Genomic DNA, 27,147 nt, shown 5'->3' on the forward strand with positions numbered 1-27,147 from the left:
TCCTATCGATTCAAATAAGGATGATAGAATTGGGTCCTTGAATAAGCAGAACCAAAACAAAACAACAAAAAACCCTTTCTTGTTTCCCAAATGCCAGATAAGGATGATAGCTCAGTTTGAGCCTGTTCCAAACCAGTGAAGTAAGTAGAAAGGCTCCCATTGATTTTGGATCAAGCCTTTACTCTGGATTATGGTTCAGATGTTGATGTAACAGGGTCCTTATTAGATTGGGGGGCGGGGGCTGATTTTAATTGTAATGGCTATTTCATTATTCTTATGCTAAGCCAAGAAGAAATGACAGTTGCAGGAGATTAAAGTGCTATAAGGCTGAGTCACGTGTAAATTTCCTTCGATGTTTCTGAGGACTTCTCTCCATCTGACACAAATGTGATGAATGTTGAAAGTGAGAGTTTTCCCCTTTACTGATTTGTCTTATTGTGAACTGGTGCCATAATTATTATGACAAGATCAATAAAATGGTTTAAATAATATTTTAAAAGAAGGGGGGGGGAAGCAACTGCATCTCAGATACAAAAGCTAAATCTCGAGTGCGCCTAGCTCTTATCAGTAGATCTCAAAGTTCTTTACAAAGTAAAGAAATGTCACAACCTCTAGTTTACAGATGGAGAAACTGAGGCACAGATAAGCGATGTGCCAAATGGTCCCTCACAAGCCCAGTAGCAGAGCTGGAAATAGAATCCAGGTTGGTGAGCTTTTCATTCAGAGTACTACCCACTGACCCACGCTGCCCCATTATTGTCATCATTATAACTATTACACCCAGAGGCCCCCATGGGGATTGGCCCCATTGCACGGAGCACTCTACAGACACAGGAAAAGACCATCCCTTTTAAAGATGGCAGTCAGAAGATGTAAATCAGGAGTAACTCCACTGATGCTAAGGGCATTGTGCCCATGTGAAAATGGAGTTTAAGGAGAATTAGCCTTGATGGTGTGAGGATGGGGTAAAACTCATCCAAGAAACAGCTGAATGAATCAGGCCCATAACCCTGATATGCTAAATATTTTGCCATCCCAACTATTAAAGGCTAGGGAAAAAAAACATTCCACTTTATTTTTGACTGCAACTCTTAAAAGACATGAAGAGCTGTTTGTATGGAGTGGTATTTCTTGACTTGGCGGGGGGAGGGGAGCAGGCGGACTCTTCTTTAGTTTACTAGCTAATAAAATGTTTTTCTTTCCTATTGTGGCATCCTCCACCCACCTTCTGGCCTTTTACATTTGGTGTAATTAGAAGCTACCTGGTGTGAATGCAAAGCGGGGAACTGAAGTTTTCTCGGTGGGGCTTCAACCTCCTTCCCACTTACTGCCTCCCTTCCAGCTCTAGAAGTTCCTGAAATTCAAACTTGCTTTCGAAAAGGGACTCTTAGCCTCTCTCAAATTACAGCCTGGAAAGGACAGAATTACAGTTCTCGAGGATTAAAACAGGCCCTGCCAGGCTTAGGTGACATGCCAGGGAGGAGAGAACACTGACAAAGAAACAAATGCCACGTTAGCATGAGCACAGACCCTGCAGAGAGGAGACAGTGATGTTTCAGCCTGCTGATATTTTAAATGAGAGCATTTTGTACAGGTTTTACTGGTTTGGGAGAGGACCAGGGAAAATAAACTATAAAACTATTCATTACCAATGTGTGAGGGGAGCAGTTGTCCAAAGCACTAGCCAAATCATACGTTTGGTCCAGCTTCATGAAAAATGAGGTAAATTTACACACAAACCATATTAAACATTACAGTGGCACATAAAGGCCCCAACTGAGAGCTGGGACCCAGTTAGGCAGCGTGGGCTCATGGTTAGAGCACTGGTTGGGGACCCAGGTCTGGGTTTTATTTCCAGCTCCACCATTGGCCTGCTGGGTGAGCTTGGTCAAGTCACTTTACTTCTCTGTGCCTCAGTTTCCCCATCTGTAAAATGGGGATACTGATCCTGGCCTCCTCTGTAAAGCACATTGAGAGCTACTGATGAAAAGTGCTATATAAGGGCTAGGTGGTGTTATTATTATTGTGCCAGGTGCTGTACTAATGCCCAGAATGAGAAATAGTGCCTTCCCCAAAGAGCTTACAGTCTAAATAAATAAGACTGACAACCATGGTATTGCCCCCATTTCAATGAGAAGTGACACAGAAATTAAGTGACTCAGTCAAAGCCCCCCACAGGGGGGCTGAGAACTGAGACCATTTCAGCTGAGTTCCAGCCCACTGCCTTAACCACAAGACCATCCTTCTGCTGCAGTTTGTGTTCACAAACATTCACCATTCAGTGCTGCAGCATAGTGCCTTTCAAATAGCAGTTACTATGGCAATTCATATGAAATATTGGGCCTGATTCTCTTCACATTTACACTGGACTAATGCTACTGGTCCATGGATTCAGATGCGTGTGAAAGTGGCTAAGTGAGATGAGCGCCACAAAGCCACCCCAATTCATCTTTACACTGATGCTAGTGCTTGCACCAACACCATTCCAGAGCTACCCTAACATGTTCCCCAGATAAGATTCAGTGAGAGCTGAGAGATCCCCCTCAGATGAGTTACAGATACCGGAAACCGTTTGCTTCCACCTCATTTAGAATCACGTGGCCCCATTCCTTTCCCTCATTCCTATCATTGCCTGTTTACCCACAGTCCCTGCCCTCCACAGTAGTGGCCAAAGAAGCCAGCCAGCTGACCCTGAATATATCAGAGGATAAAGGAGGATAGAGTAGAGTTAAGGTTAGTGGGGCAGAGTTAAGGTTAATGTAAGAAACTCTGAACTCAACTTCTTTGAGTTTAATGTTGTTTTTTTAAACTATAACCTTTTATGCTTCTTGGTTTTAAAGGGAAATGTATTCTCAACCTTAAATTTGTTTAACAAAGTTTGGGGAGGAGGGCTGGGAAGATATGCAAAGAAATCTTTGTCGACTTTAGTTGTCCTCAGCCTTCTGCGGATAAAGCAAGAAGAGAAATATACCCAGAGTTTACTTTTGGTATTTCAGAAACTGATTCAGAAAAGATAATCTATGGTTTGCTAAAATGATGGACGGTGCATGGGATAAGTTGCAACCAACTTCACCAGATGCCCTACCCATAGCAAAATTAGGGCCTGATTCTGAGGGCTGCTGCGTGCTTTCCATTGCCATTGGGCCAAATCTTGCATTCCTTAGTCCATTTTTAATTAGTGCTTGTTCACCACTGCTGTCAAGGTAAGTTTGCCTAAGTAAGGCTTAAGAGAAATGACAGTAGATTCCATTAGAATCTTTCACCTGATCTCTGGTAGTTTCTGCTGGTCACTGCAGATTCCTACCTAGATTCCACTGGTTTTTCCTGGAAGGCCAGTAGCTCCGGGACCCAGAAGATCAATGGGTCTGTTGCTCCATTCCTCACTCTAGTTGCCATTTGGAACCACAAGGAATTGCCTGAAAAACTTCAACTGGAGTTTTCACTAGGGAAGGACAAGTAAGAACTGAGGGCTCAATTCTGCTTTCAGGCACATCATAGCATAAATCTCGAGTAAATCCACTACCCTCACTGGAGTTACACCGGTGTAGCTGGGATCACAGCCTGATTCTGCATAACGGCCTCAGGGCTGGGTCCACTGAAGTCAATGGGAGCTGAGGATGTTCAGTAATTCCTGGGCAATTGTCAGGGGAAGGAGGATAGATCTTCTTGTGGGAGGATCCTGGGATCTCGTCTCCGGGGCAGTTTTCTTGAAATCGCCTGCTATCTGATGCATTTAAAGACAGAGGACCTGATTCCACACTGTATTACACCAGCTCCATTGACTGTCCTGGAGTTTCGCTGGCATGAAAGTGGTGGAACAGATTGAAGAATCCAGCCCACACTTCTGCTCAGCAGATACATCTTTGTGGCCAGGGATAAACATTGTTTCTTGGTAAGGAGGGTTTAACACTGTTCACAGAGAAGGGAAATTAAAATCCACCAGAGACAGAGCTAATTCCTATCCCCCCTTCACTCTCCATTCTGATAAATAATCAGAACTGTTCTGTCCAGTGCCGGGAAGCAGATTCCCTTTGATTTTGTTTTGTGCATAAGTTTGATAACATTTTTTTTTCTTCACCTATCAACCTCCCAAAGAACCTAGATTCTGGTTTTATCCCAGTGGTTATCAAGTGTGTCTCCCTGGTCCAAATTAAATTGATTGATTGGAGATGAAGGAAAGAATTGAGGGCAACATACTTGGATATAATGGGCCAACTCTGTAGCTGGCATAAATCAGCATAGCTCCATTGAAGTCAACAGATCTATGCTATTTACACCAGCGGAGGATCTGTCCCGTGGCCCTATTAGTGGGGACCAAATTGTAAAGTGCTGCAAATAACCATTGAGTAATTAACCACTGGAACAATTTACCCAGGGTGCGGTGGATTCTCCGTCACTGACCATTTGTAAATCAGGACTGGATGTTTTTTCTAAAAGTTCTGCCCTAAGAATTATTTGCGGGGCAGGTCTCTGGCCTGTGTTACACAGGAGGTCAGACTAGATGATCACAATGGTCACTTCTGGCCTTGGAATGGAGGAAGCTATGAAAACACAAAGATCTTTTTAATAGATCCATCCCCATTCAGGGGGGCTGGAACAATTTGTACAGTGGGTGCGGGGGGGGGGGGGGGTGCTCAGAACCAAAGGAACCAAACTGTAAACATGTATAGGATGGAAACCACTTCAAGCCAGGGGGTGCAGCCGCACCTCCAGTTCTAAGTAACACCTATGGCCCCATTTCTAAAAGGAGCAGGAGAGAAAACCCACCATGAATAAGGATGAGAAGGTTTCTGATTCTGAGCCTTTTCAAGACACAAGTGAGCTGGGAACGATGAGAGAGAGAGCAGGGGTTGGGGGAACCTTTGCAAATGCACTTTTTTTTGATCTATCTTAACAACCACGATAGAGAATTAAATGGGATTCATTTCAGTGATGAAGGAATTAATGGCAGTAGGGAGAATCAGGTTCAGGTAGGAGACTTGAATCCAAAGAAGGGAATAAAGCCTTGAAATTCAAATGAAAAAAGAAATGAGTCTGTAAGCATAAAGGGAACCTATTTTACACCTGTAAGACTGACTGTATAACTAGAACCAAGTGATCCCTCTGGGAAGCAGGAATTGTGTTTTTAATTCACCTAAACAAATATGCAGCTGGAATCCAATTCCATCCACTTCAGTGACAACCAGGCTCTTCATCTGGACCGTTCCCATAACCTTTCCGCTGCCACATTCCCCCAGGAGTTTTCACCCTCCTTCTCATTGGCGCCAGGGTCTTCCTGAAAGGATTAGACCACCCAGTGGAATAGAACTAGTCTCTGCACTTAACTCCAGCCGCTTTTTCAGCTGAGGATCTCAAAGCGCTGTCCACAAAGGGCCAAATATCCATCTGCCCCACTTCACAGCGGGGGAAGTGACTTGCCCAGGAGAAGCGGCGTAGCTTCCCCCGCTGCATAGGCCGCTTGCAAGGGTGGAGCCAAACCCTGCTTGAAACTGGAGGAAGCTGGGCCAGGGGGCAAATCACAGCTCTCCTTGGCAGAAGCTTGGGGACTTGCCCCCTTGCTGGTCCCGAATTGCGGAACTGGAGCTAATCCAGGGGATAGACCAGACCAGATCGAGTGGCGGAACCAGGAGCAGAGCTGGGCCCCAGAAAGTGCTGAGTGGTGTTGAGTGCCCAAGTGGAGACCCCTAGATGCTTAGAGGGCAGGTGCTCACCACTTTTTGAAACTCAGACTCCTTCCACCCACTAGTCACTGTTGAAGACCTCGGTCCCCCGCTCTCGCTACTGGACACACTGCCTCAGCTTGTCCCTCACACACACACCCCCCTCCAAACCACAGAAGGAGCGCAAAGGATCACACAGTTCCCAGACACACCCTTCCGCATCAGCAGGGGTGTCCTGCTTTAGCCCTGCCAGATGGCTGCTGCACAGGGGAGAGGCGGTAAGAACATAAGAAGGGCCCTACTGGGTCAAACCAAGGGTCCACCTAGCCCAGTGTCCCCTCTTCCGACAGTGGCCAAGGCCAGGTGCCCCAGAGGGAATGAACAGAATGGGGCAACCATCAAGTGGTCCATCCCGTCATCCATTCCCAGCTTCTCTCAATCAGCTTCTTCCTGATCATTATGATTATGTACCCTTTTACCACATCATATGGCGAATAAACCCAACACACAGAGGGAGGGAAGTATCCCCAGCCCCACCCCTGCCTTAATGCCATCTGAAGGAGGCTGTTTGCGCCTGGTGGCAAGGGTATAGGGAATGCACTTTGTAAGGCAGAGCAAACCCAATTAGGATGTTGCACCCTGACAACGAGTAGAACTGAGCCTTTGAGCAAGGAGTATTTCATCTTCTTTAGGAAAACTAAGCAGCGACTACCGATGGGATGGAAGTTCGTGTGATTCGGCTGAATCTCTCTAAAGCCAGCTGATGGGTTCAAAGACTGAGCAAGCCCAGTGCCCGCCTTATTAGTTTGATTTGTTTAATGAAAATACTTCGCTCATTCCATCCATGTTAGACTTTGACCAGGTACTTGTTCAAGGGCGCGGCTTACATCCTATTAAGACCGCACTCCGGGCAAATTAAACCTGGCCCAATGGCCAGGCCGCTCCGAGGAGCCCTGTGGCATCCAGCCCGGAGCGTTGTGACACTTCGCCTTTTGTTCGGGACCCTGCCAGGGAGCGGAGCTGGACGGAGTTTGATTCGGGGGTTTGTGCCTTGCTGTCCCTTGAGAAGGTCCCTGGGAAAATAAATGAATTCCCATTACACACAAATTAGCAGCCTTCCTTGTGAGGCTGCAAGGACTGCATCACACAGAGAAAGAGAGAGAGAGAGAGTGTGGGGACATGCAAGAAATTGCAAACCAGTTTGGGGTTTGTTTGTTTTTAAATGCAATCTTGGAGGTCAAACTATTTCTCCCTTCCACCTTGGGGCTTGAAGAAAGCCCTGTTGTGGCCTGATGGCATGGAACGTCTTATTTTTTAAGCAATTAAGTGAAGAGCATCGCGAATAAACAGAGCCTTGTTTTCCCAAGAAAGGGGGTGGGGGGAGGCAGAGGACGCAGGCTCACAAACCGAGCATTAAAGACCGGCGCTGCTCTCTCCATACCAACTAGAGGGGTCGCATTCTGCTCCCATTGGAGCCCGGGAGTTCAGTGGCAGCAGGTTTTAAATGTTCGTAACCCGATTTTTTTTTCACTTCTCAGTCCATTCGCCTACATAAAAAGCACGGGCTAAACTAAAGACAAGTCACCTGAACACAGAACTCCTCGAAGGGGGATCTTTCGGGCCAGGAAGCAGGGCCACATATGTCCATACTGTGATGATAAAGTGTGTTATAACTTAAGAACCGATACAGACTAGAATAGAGCTACACACACACGCACACATTAAGGTAATTAACCCTCACACCGAGCTTGATTTAAAGCCCATCGTCACCCCTGGGACATTTCAAGACGCTTTGGATCAAGCCCTTTAGTTTCTGCAAGAAAATATTCATGTCAGTTTCGTTTCACGTTTTTACACAAACAGTAAATCAGGTCTTTGTCATGTGTCGAGTTTGTGCCCTTTAGATCTTGTTTTTTTTATTTATTTATTTGTTTGTTTGTTTTACTTTTCCCTGGGAACCAGATCTTTCGTGACATGTAGCTGGACTGCGCTTTTAAATAACAAACGAGTTCTCCTTCCTCTTGTCTTCGATGCTCGCTGCAAATATCCCGTCTCTCTTCTTCCCGGGGGGGAAACGTTTCCAGAACGAGCGGGTGACTTTTTCTTAATGATTTTTTTTTGCAATGGTCATTCTCAAACAACGGCAAAGCCCTTCCGAAATATTGTTTTTTTAAATCCCCGGTTTTCGAGGCGTATTGGTCGCCTTTGAAAGAGAGTTTCATCGAATACTCGCTTTAAAATAACCTCATTACACCGAAATTTCAAGTGAAAAACCCTCACATGAATAATCGTCGTGTACATTTCAGGAGAAGGGAGTAACTTTCCCTTAAATAATTCCTCCCCCGGCTTTTTTTTTTTTCATTACATTTTAACAAAATAACGATCAAATTCTCCAGCTTTTAATATTTTCAAAAGCACGTATTAAAAGGCAAGTCTGATCTGAATGATGTTTTGGAGAGACGCTCTCTCCTTTCCATCCTCTCTTGGAGCAGTATCAAAATAGACGCTCACAGGCACGATCCTAATAAATAAAGAATAAGAATTTTGTTTAAAAGCCATCATTAATAGCCTGTCTCTAAAATGCACGCTGACTAAGCGGGCGAGTGAGGTGGGCAGCTTTGCTTTTGGCAGCGCGGTCGTTGCCTAAGTGATTTTCCTGGGCAAGCTTAACCTATATGCCTTCCTCGAGTCGAGAATTTAATAAACAGACCTTGACAGGACGCATCACCATGTTAGCCAGCTCCTCCGCAATTTACATATGCCACCCCTCCGTTGAGTGGCTCTAAATTCCACCAGAAGCAAAAGGAAGATGAGCTGGGGGGGGGGGGGGGTAGGTGGGTGGGGGGAAGGTGGAGGGGGAAAAATAACACCCCTATTCCCTTATCCTTATGAGTTGTCTTTCAGTGCTGATTTACAAGCCATTTCTCCAAAGGGAGCAGTGATATATAGCATTTATCAACCAGAAACATACCTTAGGAAACCATGGAGATACGCAGAGAAGTGAGGAGTCCCTTTCAAGAAGAGAGGAATTCTGTCTTGTTTCTTTAAGCAGTTACTCGGGTCCTTTTCTTGATTGATGCTTGTTTTAATCTATTGCTTAGCGCTCCCAGGAGAGAAAAGAAGGGGGCTCTCCTTTGTGCACATGGGTAATGAAGCAAAGCATTGGGGGAAGGGGCAAAAAGGGTCCCCCCCTTTCTTAGCTCTCCGCTTGGGCGCTCAGGTAACAACCCCTCCCCTGCAGCCCCCAGATCTGCATGTGAAATTGCCATTTCACCCCTGCACACTCCTTAATTGTTGGAAAAATTATTTGTGAAATTGCTTTCCACCAGGAGAGCGGTGCACGCTTATTACACACACACACACACACACACACACACACACACACACACACACCACCTTGCATTTCCAAGGCATGGAGTTCCCATGATGCTGACAACCTGCTTCCCCCGATAGATACCTACTGCCCCCCCCAACACACACACACACACACACACACACACACACAATTTAAAAAATTAAGGGCTGCTTAAAATGCCAACACAAAAGAAGGCAGGTGCCATCTTTGCCTCGTTGGTTGTATGATAAATGCCCAGTTGACACTGGGCTCCTGCCCTGGGTTCGATGCAATCGGTAGAGCTGAAAGTTGGAAACCAAGTGTCCAAGGCCAACAATCTGGCCCTGAGAGGTGGGATCGGGGCTGCTGTTACCTCAGCCTGCTTGGCCACAATGCCTTCATCAAGCGAGACTAAGCATTGTCTGTGGAGACGATTATTACAAAAAAAAAAAAACACGGGACAAAAGGAAGGGCGGGGGGCTCTGAAGTTTCTAGTGTCAAATCTTTTTCAATTCTCCCTGCTCCTTTGGGCAGGGTAAGAAAAACAAACCCTACGTTTGCTCTGGGATTTTTATCCGAGAGAGGTGACCTTAGTGCAGCCGGGAAGGCAGGACACTTTTCAAATAATCGTGTGTCTACAGGACTATCGAGAGAGATTCTCTCTCAGGAGGTGTTCTAAGCAAGAGGGTTAATGGGGACAAGATTTCCGCGCCCCCCCCCGCCCCATTTCCTTAATCAGCTGGGGGGGGGGGCGTTAAAAATCAGAGCCGTTCAATGTTCAACTTTAATTTTTTCCCAACCAAGTGAGGACAAGTTGACGCTGTAATAACGAATTGGAGCGACGCTGAAGGGATGCAGCGAAGATGGGTCTTAAAGTCAGTTCAGACGGTTCCGTTGCATCCCTCCCCCGCCCCCCATCACTTTGCAGGGTGCTTCTCCGAAAAGTTTAGGAGCTGATACGCGAAGGGGGAAAGAAGGGATGCGATAGAAAATATCTGAAGCGATGTGACTCTTTGGAAAGAAATTGACAGGATCCATTTTTTGTCTCTCCCTTCTTGAAACATAACGGTCTGGCACAAAACCATTGCCAATCAACTAACCCTCGGTCTCACTCTCATCACTTAGTTCAAGTTCTTTACTGTATCTGGGAGCTGGTCATCTTTGGAAACACACACACACACACACACACGCACACACGCTGCAATGGTTCAACTCCAAGCGACTTTTAACGGGAGGGATTTTCTTTCTGTGCCTTGCAAAGTGCCTGAGATCTATCAGGCCGGGGATGGGAGAAGTGGGAATGATAGAAAAATTGAAGCGGAAGGGGGAGGTCGCTTTGAATGGTTGGATTGCTGCTTTAGACTGTCAACCTCAAACGCCCCAGGCATGGAGAAATTTTATAATGGGAGGACCGATTACTAATTGGGGGGGGGGGGCTTTTCATTAGGCGGGGGCAGATGCTGATGTGCCCTTGCCTTATTGGAAGAGAGATTGAGAAGCACCCATTTATCTAGCAGCATATTGATTATTATTAGAAAAGACAAAACGGGAGGGGAAAGTGATCAAAAACCTATTTAATCTTGGGAATTTTTCCCTGTTCTGGCTAGTTTTCCGACGGGAATATTCTTTTTCCTTGAGGGAGGGGGTCCGATTTAATGGGAGAAGGTTTGGGAGACCTGATTTTGGTCGCAACAACGTGTGTTTTTATGAAGAAAGAAAAGCTGCACGTGCAGTTTTTTTTTTAAAAAAAAGTTTTCCGTGATTTCCTGGAAAAGTCCTTTTACAGATGCATACAAAAGAGTCCGCAAAGCCCTGGCGTCATGCCCTGCTGAGAAGGAGTTTTGTTCCCTTCAAGTCCCAAAGCAGCCACCTTCAAGGGAAACATTTGCTATTTGTTCAGACTGTCCTGGGTCAGCGGGACAATCCCCCAGGGGGAAGCCACGGCTCCACCGCACGCTAGTGGATGGCACTTGGGGGGGAGCAATCATCTCTGTGGCAAACGCCCCCGTGCGCTCAGCAGCACCTTCTAAAGTAGGGCCCGACCCTGCAAAATGCTTTGCCTGGAGGCAACTCTCCCCCGGCAGGAGTTTTGTTTGCCCAAGAGCGGGAAGAAGAAAGAAGAGAGGGGAAAGGCACTCCGGAGTCAGGTTGTTTCGAACCTGCCTTTCCTCGGTTAAAAACACGAATGATGAGCCAGCCACACAGGGCAACTCGAGAAAGGGCCACGCGAAGGTCTGTGGGGCTGGGTTCGTAGATCAAGGCGTGATCTTTGCCCGGATCCTTAGGAGAGTTTTTTACACAACTTCCCTTGGCCTTTTCCCACTCCACCTGGCTATTGACTTTGCTCTTTCCCGCATTTGACTCTTTGGTTACCCCTCGCCCCCAAAACAGACCCCCAGATTGGTGTGGAGGGTCTCCTAAGACAAGAGAGAAACTTGTCTCCAGGTCTGGAGAGAAGCAGTCGGGACTTCCACGGGCCAGGCACTTGGGGGGATGAAAGAGGAGAAAGCCCCCATACAGACGTGAATAGGGTTTAAATCGCAGCGAAGGAGACTCGTAAAGAAGCACAGGGAAAGGGGTGAGATCGTTTGGCTGCGAAGGCGCCGAGGAAGGTTTATGTGTCCACATACAAAGCGGTTGCGCTGGGGTCTTGTAACTCTCCGGGTCATTTATTCCCACCAGGCACATTCGCACTGGACTCATCTCTCTGCTCCCCGCATTTGGGGGTGGGTGGGCGTGGGGGGAGGTTCATTTCCAACCTGCCGCAGGGAGAAGCTTGGTCAGCGGATTCAAAGGAGTCACAGAGAAAGAGAGACATCCCCTAAAGCGAGCCAGCTGGAGAGGTGCGGGCGCATGGAGGCTGGGGAGAAGGGTTGCTTGGGTTAAATGTTTACTGAGTCCTTAGTTGTGGCAAAACCTCCCCTGATGAGAGAGGATTGAGAGAGGAGTCAGCTCGGCTGCCGCTGGAGGAGAAAGGCGTCGCCCAAGGCAAGCCGGGGGCTCTGGGCTGCCCTTGCTGGGGTTAATGCTGGTAAGCGCTTAAAGATTCCTTCAGCTGAAGCCCCCGCGCCCTGGGAAGGGAACGTGTCTACCACGGGGAGATGCTTTCCCAAAGTTTTCTCCCCCTTTTGTCCCCCCCACAAAATCCCCAGCCTTCCCTGCCAACGAGGCCAAGCCAAGGAATGAATTACAAACCCCAACCCCTATATATGCCTGGGCGTTAAAGCTGCTTCCTGCTATTGGTCCCTCGGCCCCACAACAGTGCCCCTTCCCCGGTTCATGAATAAAAGAAAGACGCTGGAACCTATCACAGCTCGCCTGGGGCTCTCTCTCTGCCTACCCAATGCGCCAAAGTTAGGCGCTTTAACTTCCAAACCTGCCAGCTGACATAACGCCCCCCCCCCCGCCCATCACCCTCATCTCCTGAAAACAGCCATCCCCTAAGCGATCAGCAACTGCCACACACACACACACACACACACACACACACCACCACAACAACAACAAAATAAAACAGAAGGGGGGGAAGCAGTCCCCCCAGAAGCCCAGCCCAGCACTGAGACCTCTCGGGATGTGTCTGCTTCCCCCTCTAGTCGGTGTGTTACATTCCTGAAGAACGAAAGCTCAGGCCAGCTGAGCCGCACCACTAAAACTTTAAGAAGACTTTCTGGGCGGGGGGTGAGTCCCCCCCCCCTTCCCCCTTTTCCCTGTCGGAGCAAAAGATTTCTCCGTTGTCGTTGCAGCCCGGGGCTGGGGAGGAGAGCCCTGCGCCTTAACGGAGGAAGAAGACGCGTCTGCTGCAGCGCGCGGGACTTCGCTTCGCTCGGCCCAGAAAAGGGGGTGGCCCGGCTTTGATTTGTGTGTCTGTTTGAAACCCAACCGCCCCAGACTGACTCCGGAATGGCAACTTTACCCGGGACAGTTCCCAGAATGATGCGCCCCGCGCCGGGACAGAACTACCCGCGCACTGGGTTTCCTTTGGAAGGTAGGTCTTGACCAATATGTATCTTGTACATGACTCGTTTCTAAACAGCCCGATCGCTGGGAGGGGGGGTTGGGGGGACATCTCCCTCCCTGCCAGGGCCATAATGCAGCCTTAGCGCCCAGGGGGAAGGTAAACTTTCAACAGACGGAGTGATTCCCCAGCTAATTACCCTGTAACTTTCAACCCTCAGATAGTTTAGGGGACAGATCTCAGTCAGTTGATTTTCTGCCACAGCCGTCAGTGATTTGCCCGGTAATTGACTGTAACTAGCGTGGTGGGTTTGATTCCCCCCGCCCCCCCCCCCCCATGCTGGTTGTCGCTCCAGACCTCAAGCCCCTAGACGGACACGATTCGGAGCTTCTCCCCAAACTTTTTGTTTCTCTCCCGGGCTGCGCCGCTTCAACCTTTGGAAGCGGCTTCCCAAGCCTCGGAGACCGTAGCCACCCCCGGCACAAGGGTCCCTGCTAAGGACTGAAATGGACCCGCTTGCAGCTGCCGCCGAATGTTTGGGGGCTTTTTAGCTCATGAGGGGCCCCTGGAGCTGTCAGATGCTGTGTCATCCCCCCCCAGCTCGCAGCGCGGCTGCATTCAGTTCTCGATTTATCTGCCCCTGCATTGTGTGGGTGCCTGGGTGTGTGTTTGCACATTCCCTTTATTATTAGTATTCCTTCTCACCCGCCTGCTGGCTGTTTAGCAGAGGCGAATTCAGAGTGGGACCCCTCTCCCCGCATGCATTAAACAAGAGAGTCTCAGGCAAGCCGTGATCAAGTGGCCAAACCGAAACCCGATGGAAACCCACGCAGGCTGCAAAACACACAAGCTGGGGGGATTTGCTCGAGTGCTTTTCTGTAGCAAATGAAGTAAAACAGACGGCCAGGGAAAGGATCAAAGGATTACAACAATATTTGCACAACATGCCTGGGAATAATGAACAGAGAGCGGCCGGTGATTTTAGTACCTCTTGAATGTAAAATTGGCCACTCGAGTGTTATCTGTCGCTAATGATGTAGCCAGCGAGTGCTGGCCGAGTGACTTTGAATTAGTAGTGCATGATTCTTATTAAATCGGGAGGCAATTTCGGGAATCGACTGTTCTTTGCAAAGAGGAACTCGGCCCCTCTCACCCCCCCTCCCCTCCCCCCGTCACCTCTTCGCAAATTATGCAGCTGAGTTCTTCGGTGTTTTCGAGACTGTGAAATTGTATTAATCTGCAAGATATACATTGCCAGGTATTAAACAAATGGGGGAGGTCGGGATTAGAAAGCCTGCCGCCCCCAGGCCCCTGAAAGAAAATTCTGCGGACTCTGTATTAGGATGACAAAAGAACAGGAGGACTTGTGGCACCTTAGAGGCTAACAAATTTATTTGAGCATAAGCTTTCGTGGGCTACAGCCCACTTCATCGGATGCATTAGGATGCGGGCTCAGTGCAAGGTGCGCTCTTGTTAATCGCTGCCACCGCAAAGAACCGACGTTTTGCTGGTCCAGTTTGCTGTTAAAATATTAAGACGGTTCCCGTGGCACGGCTTCCTTGCCATTAACAAAAATATCCTTCCCCTTTCCCCCTGATAGACATAGAGCAAAGAAAGAACCGGAGGGTTTTGACGAGGTCATTTGAGCCGTGTGATTTTTTTAAAACATGCCCTTTTCCTGCCGTTTGGATCAGGCACTAAAAAAGCGCAAGGAAACTTTCGTTTTTAAACACCTTTGTATTTCAAAGCCAGGTTCAAACTATGGGGACCATCAGCCATATAACGTGATGATACATTGGTCGTTTTGGGGAGGAGAAAAATGATTTTTATTTATCGCTAGAAAAACGGGTCCTTATTTTCTTATGAAGACCTCGAGCTCGATAGGCGAATATTACTGCCGCTGTCGATTATCTCTCTGTAGAGAGGAAAATACAAATAGATACAGGTGGTAGATGGAAGTATATCGATGCAGATGGAAATACAGACACGGATCTAGAGAGGGAGCGAGAGAAAAGATTTATAGAAAGAACTAGAGAGAGATCTACAGCCATCAAAAGAAACACAGAGAAACACAGAAACACGTGTAGCTATAAATGAGAGAGGGGGATGCACAGAGAGGGACGATACACACATAGAGATGGTCTAGTTGTCACTGACCCGACGTTTCTCCTCTGCCCCCCCCCCCCCTCTTAATTCTAGTGTCGACTCCTCTGGGCCAGGGCCGAGTGAACCAGCTCGGCGGGGTGTTTATTAATGGCAGGCCCTTGCCAAACCATATCCGCCACAAGATAGTGGAGATGGCCCACCACGGCATCAGACCCTGCGTGATCTCCAGGCAGCTGCGAGTCTCCCATGGCTGCGTCTCCAAAATCCTTTGCAGGTATCAGGAGACCGGCTCCATCCGCCCCGGAGCAATCGGAGGGAGCAAACCCAGGGTGAGTGCAAAGCCAAGCAGAGGCTGCTCCAGCCAGGATCTGGGGGCTTACAGCTCTGACCCTGCTGCTGTTGAAGCCAATGGGAAAATACCTCCCCCCCGCCATCCCACTGGCAATTCCCATCAACTCCGACTTCCAATGCAGCCTGGGCACTGAACTCCCACCCTCCCTCCCCCCAAAAATAATGCACCCACTCTCCCGACGGTGCCTTGGCCCCCAAGCTGAAAGCAAGAAGCCAAGAGGCCCCGTCGCCCCCCACCCCTGTTAAAATGCATTGTTTGGATGAAACGTATATGCAGGCGCGCGGGGGGGGGGGGGGGAGATGGGCGTCTAATAAAGCTGCAATTTGCAGAATCAACTGGGTAGAAAAGCGGTGCGGAGTTGAAGGCAATGAATAAATTAGAATGATTTTCCACATGCAACAAGTGGGGCACACTCAAGCATTTGCTTCGGTTCCCGGTGCCTCTCTGGGGGAGAGCCCGTTTGCAGTTGAAGGATAAATCGGGGTGTGGTGTGGATGTGAGTCTAGATCTCCCCTAAATATCTCCCCCCCCCCCCCACCTCCCCATACTCGATTTCATACACACACCATAAATCTACCCTTGTCAATTTCAAGCGAAGAGCTTGGGACAAAAGAATCTTTGGCATCAAGTTGTTTCTTGGGAGGTGGGGGTATATAGGCAGATTTAATTCCCCCCACCCCTTTACTTGGAATTAAATATCTTTCTTGTTAGACCGGAATAGTGACCTCGATGGGAAATCTGAAAGCCTATGGTTCTTTTTTAAATTAAAAGTGATTTTTTTTCTCTCTCCCACCCCCCTCTCCGTTCTCTGCACGTACTCCCCTCCTCCCCCCCACTGATCTCCATTGATCACAAAAGCAGGTTGCCACTCCCGACGTGGAAAAGAAAATCGAGGAGTACAAGAGAGAGAATCCAGGGATGTTTAGCTGGGAAATCCGAGATAGACTCCTGAAAGATGGGCACTGTGACAGGAGCACTGTTCCCTCAGGTGAGAAGGCAGCTTGGCAAGAAATACACAGAGAGAGAGAGAGGAAAAAAAACATCCAGATAGAAATAGATCTAGGGAAACGATTATCTGCAGCCACCACAGACTGACACCCAGCATATATCCAAAGGCTTCAAAACGTCTTCTCAGGGGCTGCGTCCAAATAAAGGAGTTTCTCTCTCTTGGGCATGGCAATAAAGTGATGTTAAAAGAAAATCATCTCAAGGTTCCCTAGAAAGGAACCTGGAAAGTGCACATTTAAATTCTCTCTGCAAACAAACAAACAAAAATGGACTAAGGCAAACATTAAACCCATGGTGGAAAGGAGACCAAGTTTAGGGCACTGGTGAGACTTTACCTGTTCCATCCCACAGCAAAGGAGCCGGAGACAGTCTAAAGGGGGTGAACACACAGCACCCACCAGCACCCTGGGATTTTTCAATCGCCCCTGGGTGATTTTCTGAGTTGCTCAGGGAAGGAACGAATTTCTCCCCCCGATGATGTCCGGGGGGGGGGGGAGAGTTTTTCAATTCAAGTTAAAATAAACAAGCAAAGGTTTGGGGGCACCATGGCTCTCCAGTCTCCGCAGGACAAACCCCCTCCCCACGCCCAAACTTCCCTCCTTGGAAGTACCTCAAGAGCAAGAGTTTAAAGGAAACCAGCAGCGGGCCCGATTCTGAACCCCTGCTCCTACCCCCATCAATCTCCCATTCACGTCAGGGAGGGAAAGCAAAGGGGGAAAGGCCAACCCGTGCTCGGTTTTTTCACAATTACAAACAAAACGAGAACGAGATGCCGTGTATGTATTTGTGTCCTCGAGGGGGGGAGCGTGGGTGGGGTAAGTGGGTATTTCCGTGTGGGTACCTCTGGTTGTGTGTGTCTGTGATTTGCACGTGCGTGTGTGATAAGTGTGCATTTGTGTCTGTGTGATAAATGTGTGGGTGTGTGAGACATACCTATTAGCGTGTGTGTAATTGCCTGCATGCATGTGATTGCACATTGGTGAGTGCTAAGTGTGTATTCGTGTTAACGAGGGTGTTGGTGTCAAAGCTTGTGACTTGAAGTGTGCACGGTTGTGATCTGTGTGTTTGTGCAACGAGAGTGAGGGAAACAATTAGTGCGAGTTGGTGTTTATTCCTGAGTGGGTGTGCAGATTAGGGTGGTGTGTAAATTGCTGAGTGTGTATTTACATTGTATGTGTCTATTTCGGAGTCTATGTGTGTGGGTTGGTTTTTTTTTTTCTATTATGTGTTTGTGTTCGCAAGTTTATGGCTATGTGTGCATAGATCTGGGTTGGTGTGTGTGTGTGTAGTTTGTGTTCCTGGCATGTGTTTGCCGACCCGCTGCATTCTTTTGCTTTTCTTGTTGCTCCACTTTGGAAGCGCTGGCGGGTTGTCTCGCTTCGACCCCTTTTCCAAAGCAGCTTATACTTGCCTTTTTGTCTTTGACTGTCTGAGGTTTAGTGAGTTCGATTAGCCGAGTGCTAAGAATCAAGTTCGGGAAGAAAGAGGAAGAGGAGGATTGCGACAAGAAGGAGGAAGACGGGGAGAAAAAAGCCAAGCACAGCATAGACGGGATTTTGGGCGACAAAGGTAACTCGACGGGCAGCCAGACCTGGGCCCGCCCGCCTGCAATAAGCGACACTTGCTTAATATTTGTCACTTGCCGAAACTCTGGTCCCTGATGGGTTTGGCCCGGACCCGATCGTGCTGTCACTAGAGGTCGGGGCAAAATTTGGTGAAGCAGGATCAGCAAATGTCTGCAAAACTTGCCTTTCTCCACCTCTTTCTAGTGATTAAGCGTTTCGTAAATCAACACCCATGTCAAAAGTTACCGGCCATATAATCAAATGCTTTAGAGGCCCTTTGGGGCAAGGGCTGCCCCCTCCTTCTCCCACCTCCCTTTTTTTACTCCCATCACCCCAGATTTGTTTTAATAGATAGGACACAAGCTGTCCCCAGGGCCCTTTCTGAAAGATCTACGAGAAAAGCAGACAAATGGAGAGAAAGGCCTTGATGAAATTGTACATAGATGGGCCCTTGGAAAGGGGGGGGTATTAATGGGGTACCTGGATCACATTCCGCCCCCTCTCCGAGCCATCTGAGATGCCGGAAAAAAGATGTTGGTATTTTCCTTGTAGTCACCGTGGATCAATTATTTATAGAGAAGGGAGGGAGGGCTGGGGGGGGATCAGAGATTCCTAAATGAATTTGTTAAACAGATTTTTCTCCTGCTATCTAAGTGGTCCCCTGAAACTCTGGCTGACAGTTGAGCGATTTGGGCAATCAATATCAATTAGGGAGACTGGGATGTGTTCTGCTTTTGGGCACCGGCAAAGGCGCCGTTGCTAACCCAGAGAGCGGCCCGTCTGGGGGTGAGGGTGCTCAGATGAGCAGTTGTAAGAAATCTTCCCTTGAAAAAGAAAAGCGGCGGAGATGGAGGAAAGGCTTCTTAGCCCATCTGGGGCGTGGGGCGGGAAGGAGCGGAGCGCTTTGTTGAAATCTCCCGTCTGCCATCTCCTCTCGCGGGTTTGGGTAAGGAGAACACCGGAGCAACCTGTAAACTTTGATAAACATCAGTTCTTGTGCCCAGGGAAATTGCAGGGGAGAAGGAAGATAAGTTTGCAGAAACAAAATGTTTGCAAACAAACTGTTTCTAGATTTTTGATTCCAAACCGTTCTGGGACCCCCCCCCCCTCCAAAAAAAAAATTGTCAATGCGAATCCATGAAACAAGCATGAGAAAGGCTATAAAATAAACAGCGTGAAATGGATGTTGGGTCAATAAAAAGTTTGAGAGAGGAAAGTCGCGTATACATTTCAATCTGTGAAAAGAACAGGAGGACTTGTGGCACCTTAGAGACGAACACATTTACTTGAGCATCAGCTTTCGTGGGCTACAGCTCCCTTCATCGGATGCATGCCGTGGAAAATACAGTGGGGAGATTTATATTCGTTGCCACGGTGCCACAAGTCCTCCTTTTCTTTTTGCGGATACAGAGGAGCAGGGCTGCGACTCTGAAACATTTCAGTCCCTGTTTCTTTCCCACTCACATCGATCTTGATGGAAGGACAAGGGCTCGTTTTCACTGGAGAGAAAAGGGGAAGATCCGGTTTGGGATTTTCCCATCAAGATATTTTCGGCTTCTAAATCATAACTAGACGCTAACTCCCGGGGCGGGGGGGTAGAAACCTCTGTATTTATTTGAAGGGAAATCAGCTCTTTTCTTGAGTTAGGGAATCTCACCTGCTTTCTGAGAGGAAAGGAGTCCGTTTAGGAAAACCCTCGAAAGGATTTCGCTCATTTCTATGAAATAGGTAGAAAGCTGGGGAAAATGGCAACTTCGGAAGGTTTCAGAGTCGCCGCCGTGTTAGTCTGTATCCGCCAAAAGAAAAGGAAGCCTTGTGGCACCTTGGAGACTAACAAATTTATTTGAGCATCAGCTTTCGTGAGCTCCAGCTCACTTCACTTCGGAAGGGTTCTGGTTTCGGTTGGTCTTTTTTCAGTCAGTTGGTTTCTGGTTTGGTTTGGTTTGGTGTGAAGAGATTGCGGTTTCTTCGGGCGATTTGCAGTACTATTAGTGACAGAATTTAGGGTCAGAGGGGAAAAAATTAGTTATTTTCTGTCACAGAAGCCTCCCAAATGTGTGTGTCGGGGAGAGCTCACTCTTGCAATCTGTTTTCACCGGCTGCAGCGTTTCCCCCGCCCCGAGACAAGGCGAGTGACTTGGGACATCGAACTGCCGGGATTTTGGTTTGAAAGGGGGAGGGCAGAATTGGGAAGAAAAAGCTGCCAAGTGTCACGATCAAACATTACTCTAAGTCTCAAATAAAGGTGCACAAAAGGGGGCGCCTGAAGGATCCGACCCTCCTGTTTCTTTCCTTTCCCCCAACCTTGAAGATGAACTTCATTTGCAAAGACCTTCCAGTCTATTGAAGCTTTATAAGCAAAAGATTCCTGGCCACAAAAGCAAACAGTTTAAAAAGAGAAAAAAAAAAATCTAAGCTGCCTTAAAAAAATGGAGTAAAGGGGTGGGGGTGGGGGAAGCGTTGTCCATTCTCATTCAAAATTCTGCAAGGAGGAGAAAAAGTTTGGACAAAGGGCTAAGGAGGGGAAGAAAAGGAGATAAATTATTCAAAACTCCCTGCTGTTAGGTAGTTTTGTAATATTATAGGACCGTCTGTTGGGAAAAGGCGAGCCGTGGGACGCTGCAAAACGTTTCGTGTGATTTTGGAAGGAGCCAATGCTCATTTGCAAATCGGTCCTATTGGGTCTCCGATTGTTTCCCCCCTTGCGCTATTTTTTAAAAAGATTTTAGTTTGAGCTTATTGCTTAAAAAAAAATAGATAAATAAACGAATTCGCCGGTGAGAAAGCTGCACAAATATTCCCCCCCCCCCCACGGCTCGCCACCCCCCCAGAAAATAAGAATAAAGCGGGAATGTAGCTGTCAGCGTCTTTGCCCCGTTACTAAGAGGTAAATTGATTTCCAGAAGCAAATACATGCACATATGTGGTCCCCGATTTATGTAGGGGTGTGGGGGGGGAACCCAGTCCGTTTTCGATCTAGGGCGAATTGTGGAACATCTCGGGATTTTGAGCGAGAAAACGCGCAACACACAACCCCCCCCCCCCCACGCCGTCCGTGCCTCGGCTGTCTCCTCGGCTCCCTGCAGAAGGACACCCCCAGGTCTCTACTCTTTTCGCCGCGGCGGCCCTGGCTCTGGAGAGCGGCCCGGGCTCCCCCAGGTCTGTGAGCGACACACAGCCGCCGCCCTGTGTCGGAGGCCGGGGTGCGTGAGCGGTGGGAGCCCTATCGGTTTGCAGCCGCGGATCGGATGCATCTCACCCGCTGGCCCCAAGCGTTATCGCGGGGGGAGGCGAGCTGTTGTTGTGGGTTTTGGTTTTTTAATAAAAACCAAAACAAGATCTCACCGCAATCTTTTGTTGCAGTCCGAAGAAGTTTCCAATGGCCCCAATTAAAGTAACTAATAACACACTTAGAGAGAGAGAGAGAGAGAGTCCCAGCTTGGCTCACTTTTAATCATCTTTAGAGATCTCACCTCTGCTTAACCAAAATGGCAACTTGGTTTGGTTTTTATTATTATTTTTTTTTAACGACTGACAACCCCTGGGCACTCGGACCGGTAGTTTTCAAGCACAGCCAGGAAAGGCTCCGGTCTTTATCTAAAAAAAAAAAAAAAAAAAAAAAGCGGGGGGAGGAAAAGGGAAAAGAAGCGACGGGGAGGGAGGGCAGCGAACTTTGTTTGGGGGCTTTTTCCCTCGTGGCAAATGCCTTTGCTCTGTTTGTGGGCTCTCCTCGCAGGGAGCCGGAGGAAGACAGCCCTCAATGCGCTCCCTTTTTAAGCGTTAAAGAAAGATTCCACCCTGCGCCTGTTTCTTTCTATCATCTGCTTGGCATTTAATAATGTTAAGACTTATTAGAGCTGGTAATGAAAACTGTGGCCGCTGAATAGGGAGCTGTGTTGGAGAGGGGTGTAATAGCTCCAAGGCATGCTAAGAAATGTATTTATCCCCAATCAGTGCTCACTCTCTGAGTTCCAAGCACAAACGTTAAGTTGAAGGGTTTTAAGGCAGATTAAATTGAGCCTTTATTTCTCTGCACTTTCATCTTTAAACGGCTCACTCCAGCTAGCCCTGGGCGTATATTCATGAGGCTTCATTTCTTCTTCTTCCTCCTCTTTTTTTTTTTTTTTTTTTTTTTAGCCTCGTTAAACCCGAGTTGTTGTTATTTGTGGTGGTGGTGTTGCTATTGATTGTTGTTATTGGGGTGCATTAGGGAGTGCCACGTCGCACTGCAAATTCGCACCCAAACCGGCCCTGCAGAACGCCGGTGATGCGGATCCTGCGGGCTGCGGCGAGGATGGGTGTGGACACATCCAACAGCTTAGGGCCCCGGGAAGATGCCTCGTGTTCAACGCAGAAGGGGAGGAGGGGGCAAGGCCTAGTGCAAACGAGCAAATGGTATTAATTGCAACCAGGCGCTGCGGTCTGCTCCACAATCAATGGAAATAGGAGTGAAGGGGATAGGGGCTGGCTCGTTCAAGGAATGGATGAGTTTATTGTATGGGAAGATGATCTGTGTGCAGCTTTACATAGGCAAGGCATGTAAAGAACCGACCAGGTGAAGATCAGTTCCTTATATGCCTTGCGTATATGGACACATCTTCCCCATACTGTAATCTGGTCAGTTTCACACACGCGTGCTTTATCTGCATCGTCTGCAACGGCAAAATGCATGTGTGATCAATGTTAAAAACCCTTAGCAACATATATATTGCTCAAAATTGACATGTATAAAAACTAGGCTACTGTATGAGGGAAGGAGATGTGTGTGAAATATTTAATTGTAGAATTAAACAGGCATAAGAAATTGACCAGGTTACAGTCAGAGCAGTATAGGGAAAGATGATTTCTCTGTGTGTATGTGTTCACACAGAAAGAGAGAGAGAGATCCCGTGTGTTTGCGTATTTCCCCACACTGCAACCCCCTGGTCGATTTCTTGTAGGAGTGTGTGTGGCACAAGGTTTCACAAAGTGAGCAACACCCGCATTTTGCTGTGGGGTGCAAAAGATCCAGAAGCAACTGTCTGGGTTACCGTGTCAGTTTTGCTTCGGGGAGGTGTGGGAAGGGTGTGAAAAGAAGAAGGGCAGAAAACGGGAAGGGACCATGTACAGGTGTGAACGGGAGCAAGGGACAAGGGGAGGCGGGGAAGGAAAGGTGTGGATATTTAGACACTTCCAGCTCAAGGTGGTAACAATTTAATTTGGCAGCAGCAATCGCTGCTAATGTGGTTTTCGGAGGCTTGCGACACTGAAGGAAGCTGTTTTGATTGTGTGTACAAGGACCTGCCAAATTTAATTAGGCTCCAGGGGAGTGAATGAATGAGGAGAAAGAGGGGACTCCTTCCCCCCTCGCCCCCACCCTCTTTCTCGGCAACATTTTTGTGCTGTCACACCTGGAAAGGGGGATTGTTTCCCTGGGTCGGAGTTGGGGAGGGGAGGGTCTCAGGCGGTTTATCAGCCAGCAATCTGCATTGATTTAAAACCAACAAGCGCCTTCTCTGTAAATGTATGTTTAGAAGGGAAAGGGAACAGACACTTCATCAAATCAAGGGATTACCTAAGGTTGGCAATCTAATCAAACAGAGACCAGGCGGGATTTGTGAGTGTTCGGAGTGAGATCAGCTCTAATAATGGGGGGCAGAAAAAAAGATAGGGTGGTGTCAGGCAATTCATTGGCTTTAGGCTCAGTTATTCTGTGCATATTTCAGAGAGGAGAGAGAGAGAGAGAGGGGAAAAAAACCAGGGAGCGAAGGGGGGGGGGGCGAGACTATGTGTGAGCACACACAGAGCTTACATGTCACAAAAAAAGCGGAGACAAATGAGGTACAACAATAAACACAGATAACAATTACAAAGGCAAACAGTGGCTTTTGGGAACAAGTAGCTGCAGAACCTGGTCTACATAAACAAAGTAGGCAAATGTTTGCAAGATAAACTCCTTCCTAAATCGAGTGTGACGGGAAGGAGAGAGGAGAGGAGGACAGATAAGGTAGGAGGGGGGATACACCAGTATAATCTAATACAAGACACTTTAACAAAAACAAATTTAAGACAAGGATGCCGGAGAGGGAAGGGGGGAGTTCACTTATTCAGCAGGAAGAGGAATAATATAAGGAAGATGTTTATAATCCAGCTTTTTTGGGGGGGGGCATGGATTTAATTATATACCAGGACAAATATGAACCAGGTAGTTATGATCCCTGATTTGGGGTGGGGATGGGGGTTAGGATCAATGATAAACCAGGGAAAGGGAAGACAATAGAAGGAATAGGTATTTATAACCCACGGGTTTTTGTTTGGGGGGGGGGGACGACATTCAATTATATGGCAGGAAGAATCGAAGGCAGATACGTCTGACCTAGGACTGTGGGTGTGCATTGTTAGCAAGCCCCTGGACCCAAAATAATTTTCCAGAAAGAGTTGAGGGCTGTGACTGGGTTTATTAGAGAGATCTATAGGGATCTATCTAAATGAGAATGGCAAATAAGAGAGTGGAGGTGTCTGCAGTGTGGTTAAAGGAATTAGATATTTACCAGTTTGAAATAAGCCGGGTATAAAAAAAAAGAGAGAGAGGAAGAGAGACAGTGAAAAGATGAGACGGGAGAATACTTCAAACGAATTCATCATCTGGAGTGGTGCAGGGGAGATTTAGAGACAGTATTGGGAAGTTATTTAGATATTAATAACATATTTTCCTGAGGCGTCAGGAGTGCCTCCATACGCACTTTTTTCTCGCAGCTATTTGGCTGGGTGAAATATGGGAGACCCAAATGTTGGGAAGAGATAACACAATCAGCCTAGCCCTGGTCCTGTGACTGCATCATAGCATTAAACCCGGATTAACCTCCCCTTCCCCCCCCCCCACCCCCAAGCTTTCCAAATTTTTCAGTGGAATTTACATGGCAGGATTTTAAAGCACATATAACACTTGCCTTAAAGCTGAAAGGTTACTTGAGCGGGGGGTGGGGGGCGAATCTTGCTGAAAAATATCTTTGTTACATATGAAATAAGCAAATAAGGGACCCTCTTGAGACCTGAACTTTTTCAGATATTATAGTCGGGCTCTTCTCCCTCGCTTAAAAAAAGAAAGAAAGAAAGAAAAAGCAATTTCAATCAGTCGCTACATTTGTATCCCCCCCCCTCCCCCGTGGGTTTTGCTTTGTCATTTTAATCTGAAATGCGCTATGATCTAGGCTCTCGATTGGCCGGGGTTGGGCGGGGGGGTCAGGGCTCTCAGTGCTTCCTAATATTGTCTGATATTGACTAGGAGTGATATTGACTAGGAGACTTTAGCCTTCATTCTAGGTTGCCCTCCCCACTCTCGGAGAGAGGGGCGACCATTAAAAAGAAGAGAGAGTTTGTAACCCTGAATCCCAACCAAAGCTGACGCTCCAGGCCTTTCCCTGAAAGTTCAGCTACAAGGCTTGGGTGCATCAGGGAAGAGATCTTCAAGTCTGGGTGTCCCACATGCTTGGGATTTCCTGAGAGCGCTTGCTAAAATATCCAACCTGGCCAGAGGATGAGGGGAGGACAGGTGTCTTAGCTAAACTACCTGGGGGCGATCAGTACACCCCGGGGGGTGGCGGGGGGGGGGAATACACTGAGATCCGGTATGACACGGGAACAGCTAGATTTTGTACGTATTTTTATTACGAATCATAACTGTCCCCTTTTGGTGGCTGCAAATAATCAACCGGTGCCTGCCTGCCTCGCCTCCCGCTTGTCTTTCGAGTTCTCTGGCTGCAAAGAATGTTTCCAGGGGAGCGGATGAATCTGCCTTTGGAGGGGTCACTTTTACGCTGTACTTCCTCTGATCTCCCCCCCCCCCAAAGAAATCAGAAGCCGGCTAATGACAGTTCGTAAAGACCGCGTGTCTTCCTGGGTGGGGGAGGGAACCGAGAAGGAAACCCACTGAAGAAGGAAGATGAAAGTGCAATTGTTCTGTTGGGAAGAGCTGGGAAATACCCTCTGCCTCTGAGGCCCGAGTTGTCAACGGGGAGAGGAGGCGGTTGCAGCTCGTGGGGGCAAGAGTGTGAAAGGGAAAGCAGGTGAGGGAAAGCAGAGGCAGGGTGAGGAAATTGAGGAGCTTACAGCCTTTGATCCTTGGCTGCTTTTCCTTATCAGAAACATTTGTGGTGACACCGGTACAAAGAAAGTTCATCATATTACAGACTGCTCGGGCTGCTTGCAGGAACCGCTGGCTGTTAATTAGCAGGCGCTCTGTCTTGTGGGACAGACTAGATCTGAGGCTACGTATTACTTGCTTGGGTGGCTCTGGGTCCTGTGATGAATTGCTGAAAAGGGCCATTTCGGTTTCTAGCCGCTGCAGGGTTGGTCAAAGAAGCCGGAGGAGCGGGCTGGGGGGGGGAGGTGAGAAGGAGAAGCGCCCTTAATGCTCATTCATAAAGTATAGGTATGGAGGGCAGCGTCTTTGCTCATTCATTATGGGGGGGGGGGTGATTACAACATATGCTTAGAGAATTCCGGACCGTTCTTCTCCAGCTTCTTTAGACTTTATGGTCCTGGCTTCTGTGACTCTTTTTCTTCCTGATTAAAAAGGGAAAGCGCTTTCCCAAAAAATAAATTCCCCAAACCTACAAAGTCTCTCCTATAACTAGGCGGTGTTTTTCCTTCCCTGGGAGATGGCACCCCGGGGGCAAGGGACACGTTTTAAATATAGTTGCCCTCCCCTCCTTCAACCAGAAATCGCAGGACGCTGACTTTGCTGGCAGCATCTCCCACACCTGCTGCGGCGATGGTAGCTGGCTTTGAACGTCGAGCTAAACCTGCTATTATTTAAAAAAAAAAAAAAAAAAAAAGACAGGGGGTTCCTTAAAAGAGAATCTCCCATGAACGAGTCATAGCCACATTTCAGCTTCGGTTGCCCGTTCCCAAAGGAAGCCCAGGCCTCGAACCGTGCCAGGCCTTACCCACCACCCCGTGCCCAGACCCTGCCAGGGAAGCGGAAAGGAAGCCCTAAACAATTCTTTGCCAGCGCGGTGCTGCGGCGGTTGTGGGAGCAATGCGTAGGAAGGGAAGAGCAAACCGTGTTTAGACACACACTCCTCTTTAAACCCGCTGTCCCTCTGCCCCGAGGCTCTCTGAACGCGAGAGGAAACCCTTCTGGATTTTCGCTCTCTTCTGCGTTGCTTAGCTGTGTCTAAAATTGG

At 48.1% G+C, this 27,147-nt stretch overlaps 1 protein-coding gene across 4 annotated transcripts in view; it reads left to right on the forward strand.

Moving 5' to 3' along the window:
- The first annotated feature begins 12,406 nt into the window (after positions 1-12,406).
- The window catches only part of PAX7 (paired box 7), a 148,879-nt gene continuing 134,138 nt past the window's right edge, over positions 12,407-27,147 (forward strand). The window contains exons 1-4 of one of the 4 annotated variants that reach the window (XM_037881490.2): positions 12,407-12,979; positions 15,149-15,384; positions 16,266-16,395; positions 17,856-17,984. In XM_037881490.2, the coding sequence (XP_037737418.1) occupies positions 12,895-12,979; positions 15,149-15,384; positions 16,266-16,395; positions 17,856-17,984 (580 nt within the window). In that variant the 5' untranslated portion in view covers positions 12,407-12,894. Of the gene's footprint in view, positions 12,980-15,148; positions 15,385-16,265; positions 16,396-17,849; positions 17,985-27,147 lie in introns of all 4 variants that reach the window. The other 3 variants (XM_043531850.1, XM_043531851.1, XM_043531852.1) reach the window with 3 other exon arrangements.

The sequence above is a fragment of the Chelonia mydas genome, chromosome 18 (genome assembly GCF_015237465.2).
Source record: "Chelonia mydas isolate rCheMyd1 chromosome 18, rCheMyd1.pri.v2, whole genome shotgun sequence".
In the NCBI taxonomy this organism is placed as follows: domain Eukaryota; kingdom Metazoa; phylum Chordata; order Testudines; family Cheloniidae; genus Chelonia; species Chelonia mydas.